We start from the raw sequence: 15,784 nt of genomic DNA on the forward strand, positions 1-15,784 counted from the left end.
TACACATTTTGCCTTGGCTTATGCCGTATTAAATTAACATAGGGGAAACACTGCATGAATCATATATAATAGTCTTGTGATTACGCCAATGGTTGTCACTGACCACAATTTCCCCAGACATTTAAATATTTGTGTCTGTAGTTCTGTTCAGCCCCCAAACTACAGGTGCACATTTTCCACAATGATACATACTTTCTATTTTCCTATGAACTTCTATAACTACTACAACCACCACCACAATGGCTCTACACTACAACGCAATTCATTTCCCACTATGACAATAGTTTGAAGTCACATTCGTGCCAAAAACCCGATGATACAGGTGACTAAAGCGAGATAACCTAGTCATTGATAACAAACATGCATGATGCCATGCCAACTTATCATAACGATTCACAAAGGGATTGTGTCATCATATCCTTGAAAATCTGTTTTAATTTATAAAAAATACGATGAGGTATGAAGGGACCATTGGTTATGGTTAGCATGAAGAGTAACGCAAACCGCATTGAGTATTCTACATTATGGTCTGATTAACAGTCGTTTTCCGTAATATTGCTAGCTAGAATGCTAACAAACAAATCTAATGCTCTGAAATTAGTACAGAAAACGGTTAAACGAGTGAATGCTCAAAAAGATCGCAACCATTGAGGTCCAATGAATATTTCAATGTCATGTGCACAGAACGTCTATAAGAGAAAAATGGACTGAAGTCAATGTCATTGTCTGGCTTTGCAAAAAGCCAACACAGTATAGGTTGTGCACATACAGTGTAAGCTGTTTCACATCTCAAATAAAAACCTCAAAAAGTGAGATGTAACTTAAAAACATGTATAACATACTTAAATATTTCCATGAAGACAAAGACTTGATTAAAACAAGTGACTATTCCAGTCGTTGGATATCTTGTGAATTCAAATGGAATAGCCCAGCCATCATTTCACAATGAAACTTGAATTCATTTTTACCTAGAAGGCAAGCAAACTTGTTGTTCTTAATTTCATAGTCTGCGTGTATTTGACAGTAACATTATCCTCCTGACTTATTTATTGTTAAGTTCCATTTTTTAGGGATACATAAGCGGTGAATACCATTCAGTACCAGGTAGTTAACTAAAGATGTTGACTTACTTGAAATAAATGCAATAACTGGTTAGTACTATTTAATATTTCTGACGAAATTGGATTGTAGGAGAGGTGTAACCGACAACACAAAAAGGTGACTGCTAGTGTCAAACGTGACGGCACTATTCCAAATAGTTAAATATTTCGAAATATCAATTCAAATTGCAACATCAATGCAAGGGGTGCATCATAATGCACATTATCCAACTGCAAAACTTGCTGCACTTTGAATTCGTTCATATTTAGAAAAAAAACAACACTTATTTGGCAGCGACAAAATGTCACTTTGTCTCCTCCCACCCTGCTGAGGTGGTTCTGCGGTTGTTGATCCAGTGATACGAACTGCTTAGCTACCCCTAGCTCTGCCATAGCCCAGTTCAGTGGCCTGTCCCCACCTACGCACTGACCCCCCCCCATCCAGAAATGATTAACCCCTCCAGGAAAATAACAGAAACCCTTTCACTAGAGCAACTTCTTGGAAGTTAAAATAAAAACGACACAAATGTCCGCTGCGGTTGGTGGAAAAAGGTGATCAGAGGAGTGGAGTTGAGGAACTGAAATAGGAATTAGCCTTTCCTGTCATTCACCGTGTTATGGGTATGTGATATAGCATACCGTGACACATTGGTGGAGGTGAACCTCCACCCAATTCTATATTTTTTTAACTAGGAGGTATACAGTAGATTGATGAATAAAAACAGTGGCTGTTTTAACCCTGCTCTGTACATGATCAACTCTATTATGGCCTTAGGGAGCAGCCATGGCTATCTTCGACTACACATTCTTAAAACAGAATGTGGGTTGTAAGTTTTACCTTTCAATGTTATATCCATCCTCAGGATGAAAATACATATGAATAAATACATATCCCCAGTACAAACAATCCTTAAAGCTATGAAAGTGCAAAAAATACGCTTTGTAGATCAATGTCTCAAATTCTAGCCATGGTTAATGTCTGGCTTCATTCCTCTGTTTCTTTTTACTCCATCTTCCCATCTCTGGCCACCCAATCAACAGCAGACGAATGCTTGACACGTGACTCCCTCCCACCCAATCCCTTGCTGCATTTAAAATACCCCCCAAAAAGAAAAGGAAAACTGCTTGAATGCCAAGCCTAAATGTACACCGAGTATACCAAACATTAGGAACAGCTTCCTGATATTGAGTTGCAACCGGTTAAGCCCTCAGAACACCTTCAATTTGTCCGGGGACGGACTCTACAAGGTGTCGAAAGCGTTCCACAGGGATGCTGACCCATGTCGACTCCAATGCTTCCCACAGTTGTGTCAAGTTGGCTGGATGTCCTTTGGGTGTTGGACCATTCTTGATACACACGGGAAAATGTTGAGCGTGAAAAACCCAGCAGAGGTGCAGTTTTTTGACACAAACCGGTGCGACAGGCACCTACTACCATACCCTGTTCAAAGGCACATAATTTGTTTTGCCCATTCACCCTCTGAATGCCACACATACACAATCCATGTCTCAATTGTCTCAAGGCTTAAAAACCCTCATTTAACCGGTCTCCTCCCCTTCAGCTAAATTGATTGAAGTGGATTTAAGAAGTGACATCAATAAGGGATCATGGCTTGTCATGATCATGTCATGGAAAGAGCAGGTGTTCTTAATGTTTGTGTACTCAGCGCATATCCTTTTCCCTGTTTCACATCAGCCTCATCCCAAAGCATGGATGGCAGAGGCTGTAGTAAATCTCCTTTTCCAGAGTCTGAAGGCGGTTGTGGTGGTGGTGAGGGGGGGGATACCAAAAGAGGTCCAGGCCACTGAACTAACAAAGGGACGCCTTTGTCTCGTCTAGTTTGTTACAGTTTCAGCAAAATCTCAATACTTCCCAGTTGAAAAGTGATAACTCAATATCTTCAATTTGTAGCGTCTTGGCTTTATAAAACTTATTCAAAGCCAGTTGTCAACAAGTATTGTTTCTATTAAATGGAGAGCTTTTGACCAGATGTGAAAGTGCTCCTTCAACAGAGCACCAAGTATGAAATCCTCAAGTGGCAAAAGTGTGAAACTTAACGAAACGCTCTACATGTTTTGTCTGAGAATAACATTGCGACTCAGCTACAAGAACTTACAATTAATTCCAAATAGAAAGTCTGCATTTTAGAACTTGTATATACGCTAAGCACGAAGATTGTTGTTAGGGATGCTACTAAAAATGTAGCACATTGTGAAGCTAACGACAGATGTTATGTCAATGCGATTATGGGGGCCTTGTCTATTTGAAACCAAGGAACTGGCCTCGTCTTTATATTCTTCTTCTAATCAGTATTGGGTTCACGGAGCATAAATCTCAAAACCCTTGGTTTCCAAGGCAGTGAGAGATTGTATATGACAAAACATTCATCCACAGAATAACAAAAATGAACAAATGAAAAAAAATATCAAATTCACGGCAGATACTGCTTAGTTGTAGACAAACTAAAGTTGCGAGTGTGCAATTTGTGTTGTATCAAATGAAGCGCCGTTGTCTATGCAGGCACTACGTCCACATTTGCATATCAGTGGCTTTTTCAGTTACTTAAGATATTAATAGCCCTTATATCCCAAATCCCTGTAAGAAACCTAGAACGGTCTCTCACCATTGTAAGCGAGGAGAGAGACTACGCCTCTCTCCACATGTTTTGTGATGGGAGGTCAAATGCTCATAGTGGCTTCAACCAGATCTTGCAAATGTGGATTTAGGTAGGGCATACCAGACAGTTTGGAGGACCTGGTTGTGTGTTCCACTCTAAATGTTGGAAAGGTTTAAGCGTTCAGAGGATGAGGGGTTCCCCAAGGCTCTGTGTGGTTAACTGACTGGTTGGTTGTAGCAGTGGTTGTAGTACCAGACTCCAGTTGTGTGGCTAGGAACATGGGAGGACCGCGATGTTCTCCTGTCGGTCAGTTCCCCCGGTGGTGGGGAGGTCTGAGGACAGGCTGAGGGACGAGGTATTGCTGGTCAGGCAGGACAAAATGCTGCCGGCCGCACTGCCATCCAGCAGAACACAACTGGAACCGTTATAGCCCTCACTGCAGGGAATAAAAGGTCAGAGAGACAACATTATGAACAAAACATTTTGTATTATTGTACAGTATCAGTCAAACGTTTGGACACATCTACTCATTCAAAAGGTTTTAATTTATTTGTTACTATTTTCTACATTGTAGAATAATAGCGAAGACATCAAAATCATGAAATAACACATATGGAATCATGTAGTAACCAAAAGGTGTGTTAAACAAATCTAAATATTTTCTATAATAAAGAAAAACCCTTGAATGAGTAGGCTAAAACTTTTGACTGGTAGTGTCTGTGCAGCAAAGCTCCCCAATCTGACAGAGCTTGAGAGAATCTGCAGAGAAGAACGGGAGACCTAACCTAACAAAATGAGCAGGGGAAAAAAATCAAGGGGTCTGAATACTTTCTGAATGCACTGTATACTTCCATTCATTTTTGGTAACGGGGACCTTCAGACAAGTCTTGTGGGAGTCCTAGAGCAAAACAACCGACATGTTCTGTACGTGTAGCCCAAATTGTTTCCGACGCTACAGACAGAAGTTGGCAGACCGGCAGAGAACACCATCGTGTGTTTGTGAGAGTCTCACCTTTCCACAGATTGGTCATAATAGTTTCTAGGCCAAACCGTTCAGATGCTACAGACGTCGTTGTGAGAAGACTGACTTTTGGGATGTCTCATGGTCCGACAGACACGGCTCTAGCTCTGCCACCTTTCACTGCAGATGCGGAAGTGCGACATTGGCGGATGCGATGGTTTGAGACACATCCAAAGCAAAAAACTGGTTCTAGCTTAAACTGCCAGATTTTGAGGGGGATTTTTTTATTTATTATGCTAAGTAGATAGGGGGTTACGGGAGATTTATGCGGCACACTAAACGGTTCCTTATGGCACAGCAGTTGAAATAAATGACTACTAGTCTCCCAATGTGCGGTTTACCTGAGAACCAACGAGTGCTCCTCTCTCTGCATTTTGTTCTCAGTGGGCTTCAGCTTGTATGCCCCGCTCCCATCATGAGACACATGGTTCTCCTGCAAGGGGACAATGGCACCACTGTCAGTTCACCACAATAGTGACTGGGAGACTGGAAGCTTGTATGTTTTGGAGTCTACATCAATATTGTCTTGGTAGAAAAGCTTTCAGGCTTGCACCTGTTCGGCTCGCTTGTGTTTCACTCTTTGTCTTATAAGTGGGATAGCAGTAGGTGACATTAGCCCAGGGCTCGTTCTGCCCTGCTCGCAAAGCCTTTTTTTAGAGATCAAAGCAGGCTGTGTGTCTCCCTCTCCTGCTTCAGTCTGTCGCTCTTTCTATCTACATTTGGCCATTTCTGTGCCCCCTTCTCTCTCTCTCACCAGGGCTATCTGGCGGGTCCTCTTGCCAATCTCCCTCTCCACATGGTGGAGCTCCAGGCTCAGCTGTTGGCTGGAGACGCTCCCCGACGACCACTCCCCCGGGCTGGGTTGGGCCGCCTGGGCAGTCTGCTTGTTGATCTGCCGATTGACCTGCTGGAGCTCCATCGTCAGCTGCTCCCTCTCCTGGACTGGCCTTTCACTGAGGTGGGCCTGAGGGGGCTGGGTGTACGGGGCAACACCCCACCCTGCACCGTTCCCATAGGGGTAGTCTGCTGTGGTGGACAACAAGAGCAGGTCAGACTCTGACAAAAATGGAGTAAACAGAGCAAAACCCCTAAAAGGTGTGTATGTGTTCTCCCTGTACCTGTTGCAGCGGTGTGTTTGGGGTTGTTGGTCCCCTGTGGGGGGGTCACGGCCTGCCCTGGCCCGGCCATCTGGTAGCCCGTCTTGGGGGTGCGGGAGATCACCCCGAAGCGCGACACAGTGGGCAGGGAGCCGAAGGGGATGATAGGGTCGTCGTCTCTGGCCTCGGCCGACCTGCGCTGGCCCTCCGCACCTTTCCCCTCAGTGTTCTACAACACCCAGAGTTATTATGGTACCATTATAAGACGTACAGACCCACTCCACTGAAACTAGGAAAACTGTAGTTGAAAGACTTTTGTGAGCTTAACCGTGTTCTGAGTAAGTCACAGCAGTAAATGCAAGATAACCATCTTGTCCAACAACAAAAATGAAATATCACATTTTGGCCTATTACAAGCTTTTGGAAACTGTTTTGAGCTTCGTCGAGATTTGGACGGATTTGGAACTTTATTAAGTGGTCAAGATTTACACCAACAGAACATAGATTGACTCACCATCCTCTCCATGGTGTCTTTTGACTTCCCCTCCTTGCTGCCAATGTAGGAGCCAATGGTGTCACATGACCAAGGAGAGTACTGGCTAGCGTAGTCTGGCTCACGGTACTTTGCAAACACTTGGGAGTTCTCCATGTACTGGTGTTGCTGACACACACAAACACACATTATTATTAGCTAACTCTTCCTTTAAGTGACTAACTGCTGCGGTAGTACGTGGGCAAGATGCCACTGCGTACTACCATAGAAACACTAGACGAGTGTAGCCTCTTACCTCCTGTGTGTAATTGGACTCGTAGGTGTGTGGCAGCGTGGGCGAGGGGGCAAAGGGTGGGGGAGTGACCTGCTTCCTGTCCTCCAACTGGGCCATGATCTCCTGGCGTCGGCGGTGCAGGTAGTCCAGAGTGGGAGGGGGCTGGGGCCGACTGTAATCCTCCTGTACAACAGGACATGTGGACACCTTTACTGTAGTGCACTTTTTGCAGCTTTGGAAATACATTTTTTTGCAGTGGATTTATCCTGGACAGTCTTATGAGGATTTTGACCGGTGAATGTTTTTAATTTGCTGTTTTATACTCTTGTGAATTCAATGGTTTTTTCTAGATTACTTGTAGTTGTTCATGTTGTCTGTCTGTAATTTATTTTGTAATAACTTGGTGCTGCCTATCTTGGCCAGGGCGCTCTTGAAAAAGAGATTTTAAATCTCAATGAGCCCTTTCCTGGTTAAATAAAAAGTAAAAAATGATACATTCTTGACACTTCCCGATATGTAAATGTGTTTTTATTACACACGCAAGACTGTATGCTAAATGGCATATCTTGTGATAATCGGCTGAGTAATGTCACTACTCAATCTGGATAACGCTGATGACTAAACTCTTAAAAGGTAATTGCATAGGTGTTTAGAGTTATGGATATTGTGAAAGAGCCTAGTACTGCAGACGTGTTCTTACCCGTGTGGAGTAGGGCCTCATGTGGGAGCCAGCGGGCTGGTAACCCTCAGGAGGGTATCTTTCTCTGGAGGCCTCGTCCGTAGGCATGGAGGAGAGTTCCTCCCGGTGGGGATAGGTTTGTGGAGGTGGCGGCGGGTAGGAGGGGTGTCGACGGCCGTCGTAATGAGGGGGAGGTGGGTAACCATGGGGGTTGGCGTTGGAGAAGTGGGGACCCGAGGGCTGTGGGGGAGGGGGACACTCATGCTCCTGTGGGTAGGTGCCGGGGTAGGGGGACTCCGGGTAGGCAGGCGTGGCCAGGTCGTTAGGGGAAGGGGGGTTCCGAACGTAGCGGGGCTGGGGAAGGTACTGGGAGGACTGGTAGGGGTAGGGGGGGTTACCTGAGAGGACATAGAAGAGCGTGGCAACAGGATTGGTATTAGATAAGCACAATAGAACCACACTGGGAGATTTACAAGACTAATTGCTCCCAGAGAGAAACACTTCCTTTCGTCAGCAGACGCGTCATAAGCTTGAGATGCATAGGAAATCACGGGAGAAAGAGTGGTCTTTTATGCCTTACCTGGGGGGTACTGGGTTGACTCGTACTGCATTGCTGATGGTGGTGCCCTGGGCTCAGGGGGGTAGAAATGTTCACCCTGCTGTGAGGGGTACATGGGGGGCCCCCTGGGCACTGGCTTATGCATGGCCAGGTGGTCCACTGCCATCCTGGGGTGGGCCATGGACCGATTGGGCACGGGATCCAGTCTGGAAAAGACAGGGAATTTCAGTGTGTGTGTGAGTATGTGTAACAGACGCTGTGTGTGTCCATCTACTCACAAGTCAGGGGGAGAGCCGGGGGCACTGTGGCTTCCCTGGGACTGGGGCTTCCGCATAATGGGCTCATAAGAGGGGTCAGCACCGCGGGAGATGAGCTGGGGCAGGGCGGAGCCTGTGACTGATGCCACCATGCCATTGGTTAGGCCCTTGTGGGCCAGCCCCTCCATCATCCCCACCTCCTCGGGCAATAGACCCACCTCGTTGAGCTGCGTCAAGGATAGGCTGAGGGGCCGTCGGGCGGCCAGACGCTTGTTCATCTTACGATACCTTCAGAAAGGAGGAGAAATACATGGTTAGTGAGAGGTTGACATGATTGTTGACACACTATCAGAGCGGATCTGTGCAATGAACAGTCAACGTCTCATTGACATCAAAACATTAACTGTTAAGTAAAGTTGGGAATATGCCCAACGATCCCCATTGGGAGTGGCTCACGGTGGAATACTCACTTCTCTAGCTCGTCCTGAGAGTGGGCGAAGGTGCAACTGGCTCCTCGAGGACAGCCCCCCTTCTGCTTCATGTCCCGACACATGTACGTCTTGTATTTACTGTGCTGGGGAGGCTGGGGAGAAGCCACCACAAGGGCATGTTAATAATGGAAAATACAAAAGGTGCTATTACTGTTAAGATCACGAACCAGCAGACAGTCATTGACTGATATTATTAGCTTTAACAAGTATCAATCAAGATTCAAACATTGGTCATATGCATTAGGCACCAAACAGAAGGAAAAGAACCTGAAACAGGAAGGGACTACCTGGACTTGTCTAATAAGAAAAACACTCCTTACATTTTATGTCGCAAAACATTTTCAGTTGCGTTGCCCTAATGAACACGACCCTGGGATTATCAATAATTTCAGCCCTATTCCACTGATATGCTTTGGGGGGGATTGAGTATCTAGAATCAGACCTGTTGCGTGTCGCTCCCCTTCTTGCTGTGGTTCTGGATGAAGTCCACCAGGCCGTGCACCACCGTTTTCACCGCCACCAAGCCTGTGTCCAGCAGCTCCCACGTGGGGGGAGGGGAGTCTAAGATGGAGGACAGACAGGGTATTTTGTGGGGTCAAATGCATTATACTTGGAAGAGCACTGGGGACCCGGTCTAATAGGCCCTGTGAAAGTGATGGCGACTTGCTTGCACGGCAGTGTCGCTTACATTTGAAAAAACGCATACAATTTGGATTCCTTTTATTGATACATAACTTTTAAAGTGAGTGCGTTGAGGGCCAAACAAAACTGTACTGAGTGGACATTGTGCACAGACGACATCCAGGCCACCACAGTTTGGTACGGGTCGGAACGGTAGTTTGAAAAGGGTATTGATGTACTGTGAATGGACCAACCTGGGCTGGGGTCGATGTTGGCAAGCAGCTCCAGGTGTGGTCGCAGACGGTTCAGGTTGGCCGGGTCGCCTGTCCTCTGCAGGGCGATGGTCAGCTCCTGAACGCTCTGAGCAAACGACGCTGGCGTCTGCAACTGACACACACACACACACACACACACACACACACACACACACACACACACACACACACACACACACACACACACACACACACACACACACACACACACACACACACACACACACACACACTCTGTTCAAATACACAGCAACACCACTAGGGCTCACATTTAAGTTACATCAAAATACACACACACACACACCTCCTACATACCTTGTCGATGATGGACTGCATGTGGGACTTGTGCGACTGGTCCCCATAGAGCAGAGAGGACCACTGGTCAGGGGCGATGCGGAGGCCACCCTCCATGGCGATCTGGACAATCTGGGAGTCATGTTCGCGCCGCAGTGCCTCGTATGTCCGGAACTCCTCCTTCAGCTGCATCAGGGACGAGTCCTCGTCTCGCTTGGTCACCTGAAGACACGGTGACAGACAGGACATCACGGTTGTGTTCATTAGGCACCAATATGAAGAACATGCACTGAAAGGGATTTTTTGTTTCTCGGTTTCAGTTGTTACATTTACATTTACATTTAAGTCATTTAGCAGACGCTCTTATCCAGAGCGACTTACAAATTGGTGCATTCACCTTATGACATCCAGTGGAACAACCACTTTACAATAGTGCATCTAAATATTTTAAGGGGGGAGGGGGTGAGAAGGATTACTTTATCCTATCCTAGGTATTCCTTAAAGAGGTGGGGTTTCAGGTGTCTCCGGAAGGTGGTGATTGACTCCGCTGTCCTGGCGTCGTGAGGGAGTTTGTTCCACCATTGGGGAGCCAGAGCAGCGAACAGTTTTGACTGAGCTGAGCGGGAACTGTACTTCCTCAGTGGTAGGGAGGCGAGCAGGCCAGAGGTGGATGAACGCAGTGCCCTTATTTGGGTGTAGGGCCTGATCAGAGCCTGGAGGTACTGAGGTGCCGTTCCCCTCACAGCTCCGTAGGCAAGCACCATGGTCTTGTAGCGGATGCGAGCTTCAACTGGAAGCCAGTGGAGAGAGCGGAGGAGCGGGGTGACGTGAGAGAACTTGGGAAGGTTGAACACTAGACGGGCTGCGGCGTTCTGGATGAGTTGTAGGGGTTTAATGGCACAGGCAGGGAGCCCAGCCAACAGCGAGTTGCAGTAATCCAGACGGGAGATGACAAGTGCCTGGATTAGGACCTGCGCCGCTTCCTGTGTGAGGCAGGGTCGTACTCTGCGGATGTTGTAGAGCATGAACCTACAGGAACGGGCCACCGCCTTGATGTTAGTTGAGAACGACAGTTTGTTGTCCAGGATCACGCCAAGGTTCTTAGCGCTCTGGGAGGAGGACACAATGGAGTTGTCAACCGTGATGGCGAGATCATGGAACGGGCAGTCCTTCCCCGGGAGGAAGAGCAGCTCCGTCTTGCCGAAGTTCAGCTTGAGGTGGTGATCCGTCATCCACACTGATATGTCTGCCAGACATGCAGAGATGCGATTCGCCACCTGGTCATCAGAAGGGGGAAAGGAGAAGATTAATTGTGTGTCGTCTGCATAGCAATGATAGGAGAGACCATGTGAGGTTATGACAGAGCCAAGTGACTTGGTGTATAGCGAGAATAGGAGAGGGCCTAGAACAGAGCCCTGGGGGACACCAGTGGTGAGAGCGCGTGGTGAGGAGACAGATTCTCGCCACGCCACCTGGTAGGAGCGACCTGTCAGGTAGGACGCAATCCAAGCGTGGGCCGCGCCGGAGATGCCCAACTCGGAGAGGGTGGAGAGGAGGATCTGATGGTTCACAGTATCGAAGGCAGCCGATAGGTCTAGAAGGATGAGAGCAGAGGAGAGAGAGTTAGCTTTAGCGGTGCGGAGCGCCTCCGTGATACAGAGAAGAGCAGTCTCAGTTGAATGACTAGTCTTGAAACCTGACTGATTTGGATCAAGAAGGTCATTCTGAGAGAGATAGCGGGAGAGCTGACCAAGGACGGCACGTTCAAGAGTTTTGGAGAGAAAAGAAAGAAGGGATACTGGTCTGTAGTTGTTGACATCGGAGGGATCGAGTGTAGGTTTTTTCAGAAGGGGTGCAACTCTCGCTCTCTTGAAGACGGAAGGGACGTAGCCAGCGGTCAGGGATAAGTTGATGAGCGAGGTGAGGTAAGGGAGAAGGTCTCCGGAAATGGTCTGGAGAAGAGAGGAGGGGATAGGGTCGAGCGGGCAGGTTGTTGGGCGGCCGGCCGTCACAAGACGCGAGATTTCATCTGGAGAGAGAGGGAGAAAGAGGTCAGAGCACAGGGTAGGGCAGTGTGAGCAGAACCAGCGGTGTTGTTTGACTTAGCAAACGAGGATCGGATGTCGTCGATCTTCTTTTCAAAATGGTTGACGAAGTCATCTGTAGAGAGGGAGGAGGGGGGAGGAGGATTCAGGAGGGAGGAGAATGTGGCAAAGAGCTTCCTAGGGTTAGAGGCAGATGCTTGGAATTTAGAGTGGTAGAAAGTGGCTTTAGCAGCAGAGACAGAGGAGGAAAATGTAGAGAGGAGGGAGTGAAAGGATGCCAGGTCCGCAGGGAGGCGAGTTTTCCTCCATTTCCGCTCGGCCTTCCGGAGCCCTGTTCTGTGAGCTCGCATTGAGTCGTCAAGCCACGGAGCGGGAGGGGAGGACCGAGCCGGCCTGGAAGATAGGGGACATAGAGAGTCAAAGGATGCAGAAAGGGAGGAGAGGAGGGTTGAGGAGGCAGAATCAGGAGATAGGTTGGAGAAGGTTTGAGCAGAGGGAAGAGATGATAGGATGGAAGAGGAGAGAGTAGCGGGGAGAGAGAGCGAAGGTTGGGACGGCGCGATACCATCCGAGTAGGGGCAGTGTGGGAAGTGTTGGATGAGAGCGAGAGGGAAAAGGATACAAGGTAGTGGTCGGAGACTTGGAGGAAGTTGCAATGAGGTTAGTGGAAGAACAGCATCTAGTAAAGATGAGGTCGAGCGTATTGCCTGCCTTGTGAGTAGGGGGGAAGGTGAGAGGGTGAGGTCAAAAGAGGAGAGGAGTGGAAAGAAGGAGGCAGAGAGGAATGAGTCAAAGGTAGACGTGGGGAGGTTAAAGTCGCCCAGAACTGTGAGAGGTGAGCCGTCCTCAGGAAAGGAGCTTATCAAGGCATCAAGCTCATTGATGAACTCTCCGAGGGGACCTGGAGGGCGATAAATGATAAGGATGTTAAGCTTGAAAGGGCTGGTAACTGTGACAGCATGAAATTCAAAGGAGGCGATAGACAGATGGGTAAGGGGAGAAAGAGAGAATGACCACATGGGAGAGATAAGGATCCCTATGCCACCACCCCGCTGACCAGAAGCTCTCGGGGTGTGCGAGAACACGTGGGCGGACGAAGAGAGAGCAGTAGGAGTAGCAGTGTTATCTGTGGTGATCCATGTTTCTGTCAGTGCCAAGAAGTCGAGGGACTGGAGGGAGGCATAGGCTGAGATGAACTCTGCCTTGTTGGCTGCAGATCGGCAGTTCCAGAGGCTACCGGAGACCTGGAACTCCACGTGGGTCGAGTTGTGTGCCCTAAAGCAGTAGGCCCTGTAGAGGAGCTGCACCACATGGCCTATGTTGGTCTTAGAACCGTGTTTAGGTGTATGTTTGTAGGTAGTCAGACCTACCTTAAAGCAGGAGGCTCTGTAGAGGAGCTGCACCACGTGGCCTATGCTGGTCTTAGAGGCCTGGGGGAAGCGTGGCTCTAACCTTTGGACCACGAACAGCACCAAGACCTTCCTGGACAGAGCGGAGCCGTCCTCTAGAGCCAACAGCACCAGCTTCAGAGCCTCCTCCTGCATCGCTACAACAACACATGCATAATATAGCATTCATTTTCTCAGTCGTTCAGGGCGGATGTAATTGAAACATTTGTCATTTGGGCCGTGTGTGTATGTGTATGAGTGGCTTGCTCGCTATTTTGCCCGCCTGTGCTTGCGCTTCTGTCCGTTTGTATGTTACCTGGGCCCAGGAATTGGCAGCCTCTTGCTCTGACTGCAGCCCACAGGTTGGAGGAGAGCTGCTGTGGGTTCTGGTGCTGCAGAATGAGCTCAGTGACGGTGCGCTCCCCTAGGGACCTGGCCGCCCGCGTGGCCCTCACCCGGCCCTCCTCCTCCACCAGCTGACAGTGCACCAGGGTCACCAGCTTCCTCTGCATGGGCCGGCTCAGAGAGCTTTGTGCACCGCTGGTGCTCAACCCTACACCCGGAGAGAGAAGATGAGGGGTGGAGTGTGAGAGAAGGGTGGGGTTGTATCCATAGCAACTTACAACCAGTGCAACAGTAAGGGAAGAATTGTGAAACAAGTAAATACACAAGGATCAAAGCAAATGGATAAGGATGAGAGGAAAGTGTGAGGCTGTTTATACCGTATGCCAAGCTATTCCCAAAATATAGTGCTGTGAAAAATAATTCTCTATTTTTGCATATTTTTTAAAATATTTTTTATACTGAATGCAATCAGATCTTCAACCAAAACCTAATATCAGATAAAGGGAACAAATAACAATTATATACTTATTTGATTTATTTCATAAACAAAAGCAATGCGACACCCAATTCCCCTGTGTGAACAAGTAACTGCCCCCTTACACTCAATAACTGGCTGTGCCACCTTTAGCTGCAATGACCCCAACCAAACGCTTCCTGTAGTTGATAATCAGGCTCTCACGTCTCTTCCATGCAGAACTGCTTCAACTCAGCGACATTTGTGGGTTTTCAAGCATGAACTGCTCATTTCAAGTCCTGCCACAACATCTCAATTGGGATTAGGTCTGGACTTTGACGAGGCGGTTCTGCATGCAAGAGTGGGCCTTAATTTCTCCACAGCGATGCGAGAGACTTTTTTTTATTTAACCAGGTAGGCAAGTTGAGAACAAGTTCTCATTTACAACTGCGACCTGGCCAAGAAAAAGCAAAGCAGTGCGACAAAAAACAACAGAGTTACACATGGAATAAACAAAAGTACAGTCAATAACACAATAGAAAAATCTATATACAGCGTATGCAAATGGAGTAAGGAGGTGGAGAACAAGTTCTCATTTACAATTGTGACCTGGCCAAGATAAAGCAAAGCAGTTCGACACATACAACAACACAGAGTTACACATGGAGTAAAACAAACATACAGTAGAAAAACAAGTCTATATACAATGTGAGCAAGTGAGGTGAGATAAGGGAGGTAAAGGCAAAAAAAAGGCCATGGTGGCAAAGTAAATACAATATAGCAAGTAAAACACTGGAATGGTTCATTTGCAGTGGAAGAATGTGCAAAGTAGAAATAGAAATAATGGGGTGCAAAGGAGAAACATAAATAAGTAAATAAATACAGTAGGGAAAGAGGTAGTTGTTTGGGCTAAATTATAGATGGGCTATGTACAGGTGCAGACTGATCAACAACTACTCGAAATATTTGGTTGCAGTCATTGTAGATACATGTGGCATAACCAGTTAGTGTAACGGGGGAAATTACTTTTTCAACTCAGATTCCCTTTATCGAATGTTAGGTTTTGGTTGAAGATCTGATAGTATCAAAAGCATGCAAAAATAGAGAATCAGAAAGGAGGCAAATACTTCTTCACAGGCACTGAAAACTAGTGCACTAGAATAGAATGTGGATTGTCATGATACAAAGGGGGAGTGTGTGAATCTGATGCTATTAAATATGATATGTTGAGAAATTAATGCAGGGTGAATAGAAGCTTTTCACATAATTAATGAGCCATGGTTGTGACGGTGAGCAGGATGAGGTGGTGTCTGACTGACCTCTGCTGTTGCTCAGTGGTTTCAGGTACAGAGCCAGCTCCTCCACACAATCACTGGCTTCCTCATAGTGGGCTATGTCCTCTGGCCCCGTCAGCAAGGTGGTAGGCTGCCGTTTGGGCACCTGGGAAGGCAAAACAGACACACCATGGTCACAACACAAACGTTTAAATATCATTTCCATTGTGTGTGTGTGTGTGTGTGTGTGTGTGTGTGTGTGTGTGTGTGTGTGTGTGTGTGTGTGTGTGTGTGTGTGTGTGTGTGTGTGTGTGTGTGTGTGTGTGTGTGTGTGTGTGTGTGTGTGTGTGACACTGCATATAAATGGACTGAATTTAAGGGACAAAAAAAATGATACACTATAATGTTTTGATTAATAAAAGTGTACAACCATTCCAATGGGTGTATCCTAGTAGGCAGTAGGAACAAATCATCTGATCAACCACTTGGTAGATGCAAG

General features: G+C 47.2%; 1 protein-coding gene across 3 annotated transcripts in view; it reads right to left on the reverse strand.

Annotated features, from left to right (window-relative positions):
- Positions 1-2,636: 2,636 nt before the first annotated feature.
- LOC123997369 (roquin-1-like) overlaps positions 2,637-15,784 on the reverse strand; it is a 29,793-nt gene continuing 16,645 nt past the window's right edge. For 2 of the 3 annotated variants that reach the window (XM_046301516.1, XM_046301517.1), the window contains exons 3-18: positions 15,331-15,451; positions 13,529-13,765; positions 13,195-13,370; positions 9,801-10,001; positions 9,465-9,597; positions 9,032-9,150; positions 8,569-8,681; positions 8,120-8,386; positions 7,863-8,047; positions 7,304-7,680; positions 6,625-6,786; positions 6,351-6,497; positions 5,858-6,065; positions 5,494-5,765; positions 5,081-5,172; positions 2,637-4,154 (exon numbers count right to left, since the gene is read on the reverse strand). In XM_046301516.1, the coding sequence (XP_046157472.1) occupies positions 3,989-4,154; positions 5,081-5,172; positions 5,494-5,765; positions 5,858-6,065; positions 6,351-6,497; positions 6,625-6,786; positions 7,304-7,680; positions 7,863-8,047; positions 8,120-8,386; positions 8,569-8,681; positions 9,032-9,150; positions 9,465-9,597; positions 9,801-10,001; positions 13,195-13,370; positions 13,529-13,765; positions 15,331-15,451 (2,976 nt within the window). In that variant the 3' untranslated portion in view covers positions 2,637-3,988. The remainder of the gene's footprint in view (positions 4,155-5,080; positions 5,173-5,493; positions 5,766-5,857; positions 6,066-6,350; positions 6,498-6,624; positions 6,787-7,303; positions 7,681-7,862; positions 8,048-8,119; positions 8,387-8,568; positions 8,682-9,031; positions 9,151-9,464; positions 9,598-9,800; positions 10,002-13,194; positions 13,371-13,528; positions 13,766-15,330; positions 15,452-15,784) is intronic. The other variant, XM_046301518.1, reaches the window with a different exon arrangement.

The sequence above is a fragment of the Oncorhynchus gorbuscha genome, linkage group LG15 (assembly GCF_021184085.1).
Source record: "Oncorhynchus gorbuscha isolate QuinsamMale2020 ecotype Even-year linkage group LG15, OgorEven_v1.0, whole genome shotgun sequence".
In the NCBI taxonomy this organism is placed as follows: Eukaryota; Metazoa; Chordata; class Actinopteri; order Salmoniformes; family Salmonidae; genus Oncorhynchus; species Oncorhynchus gorbuscha.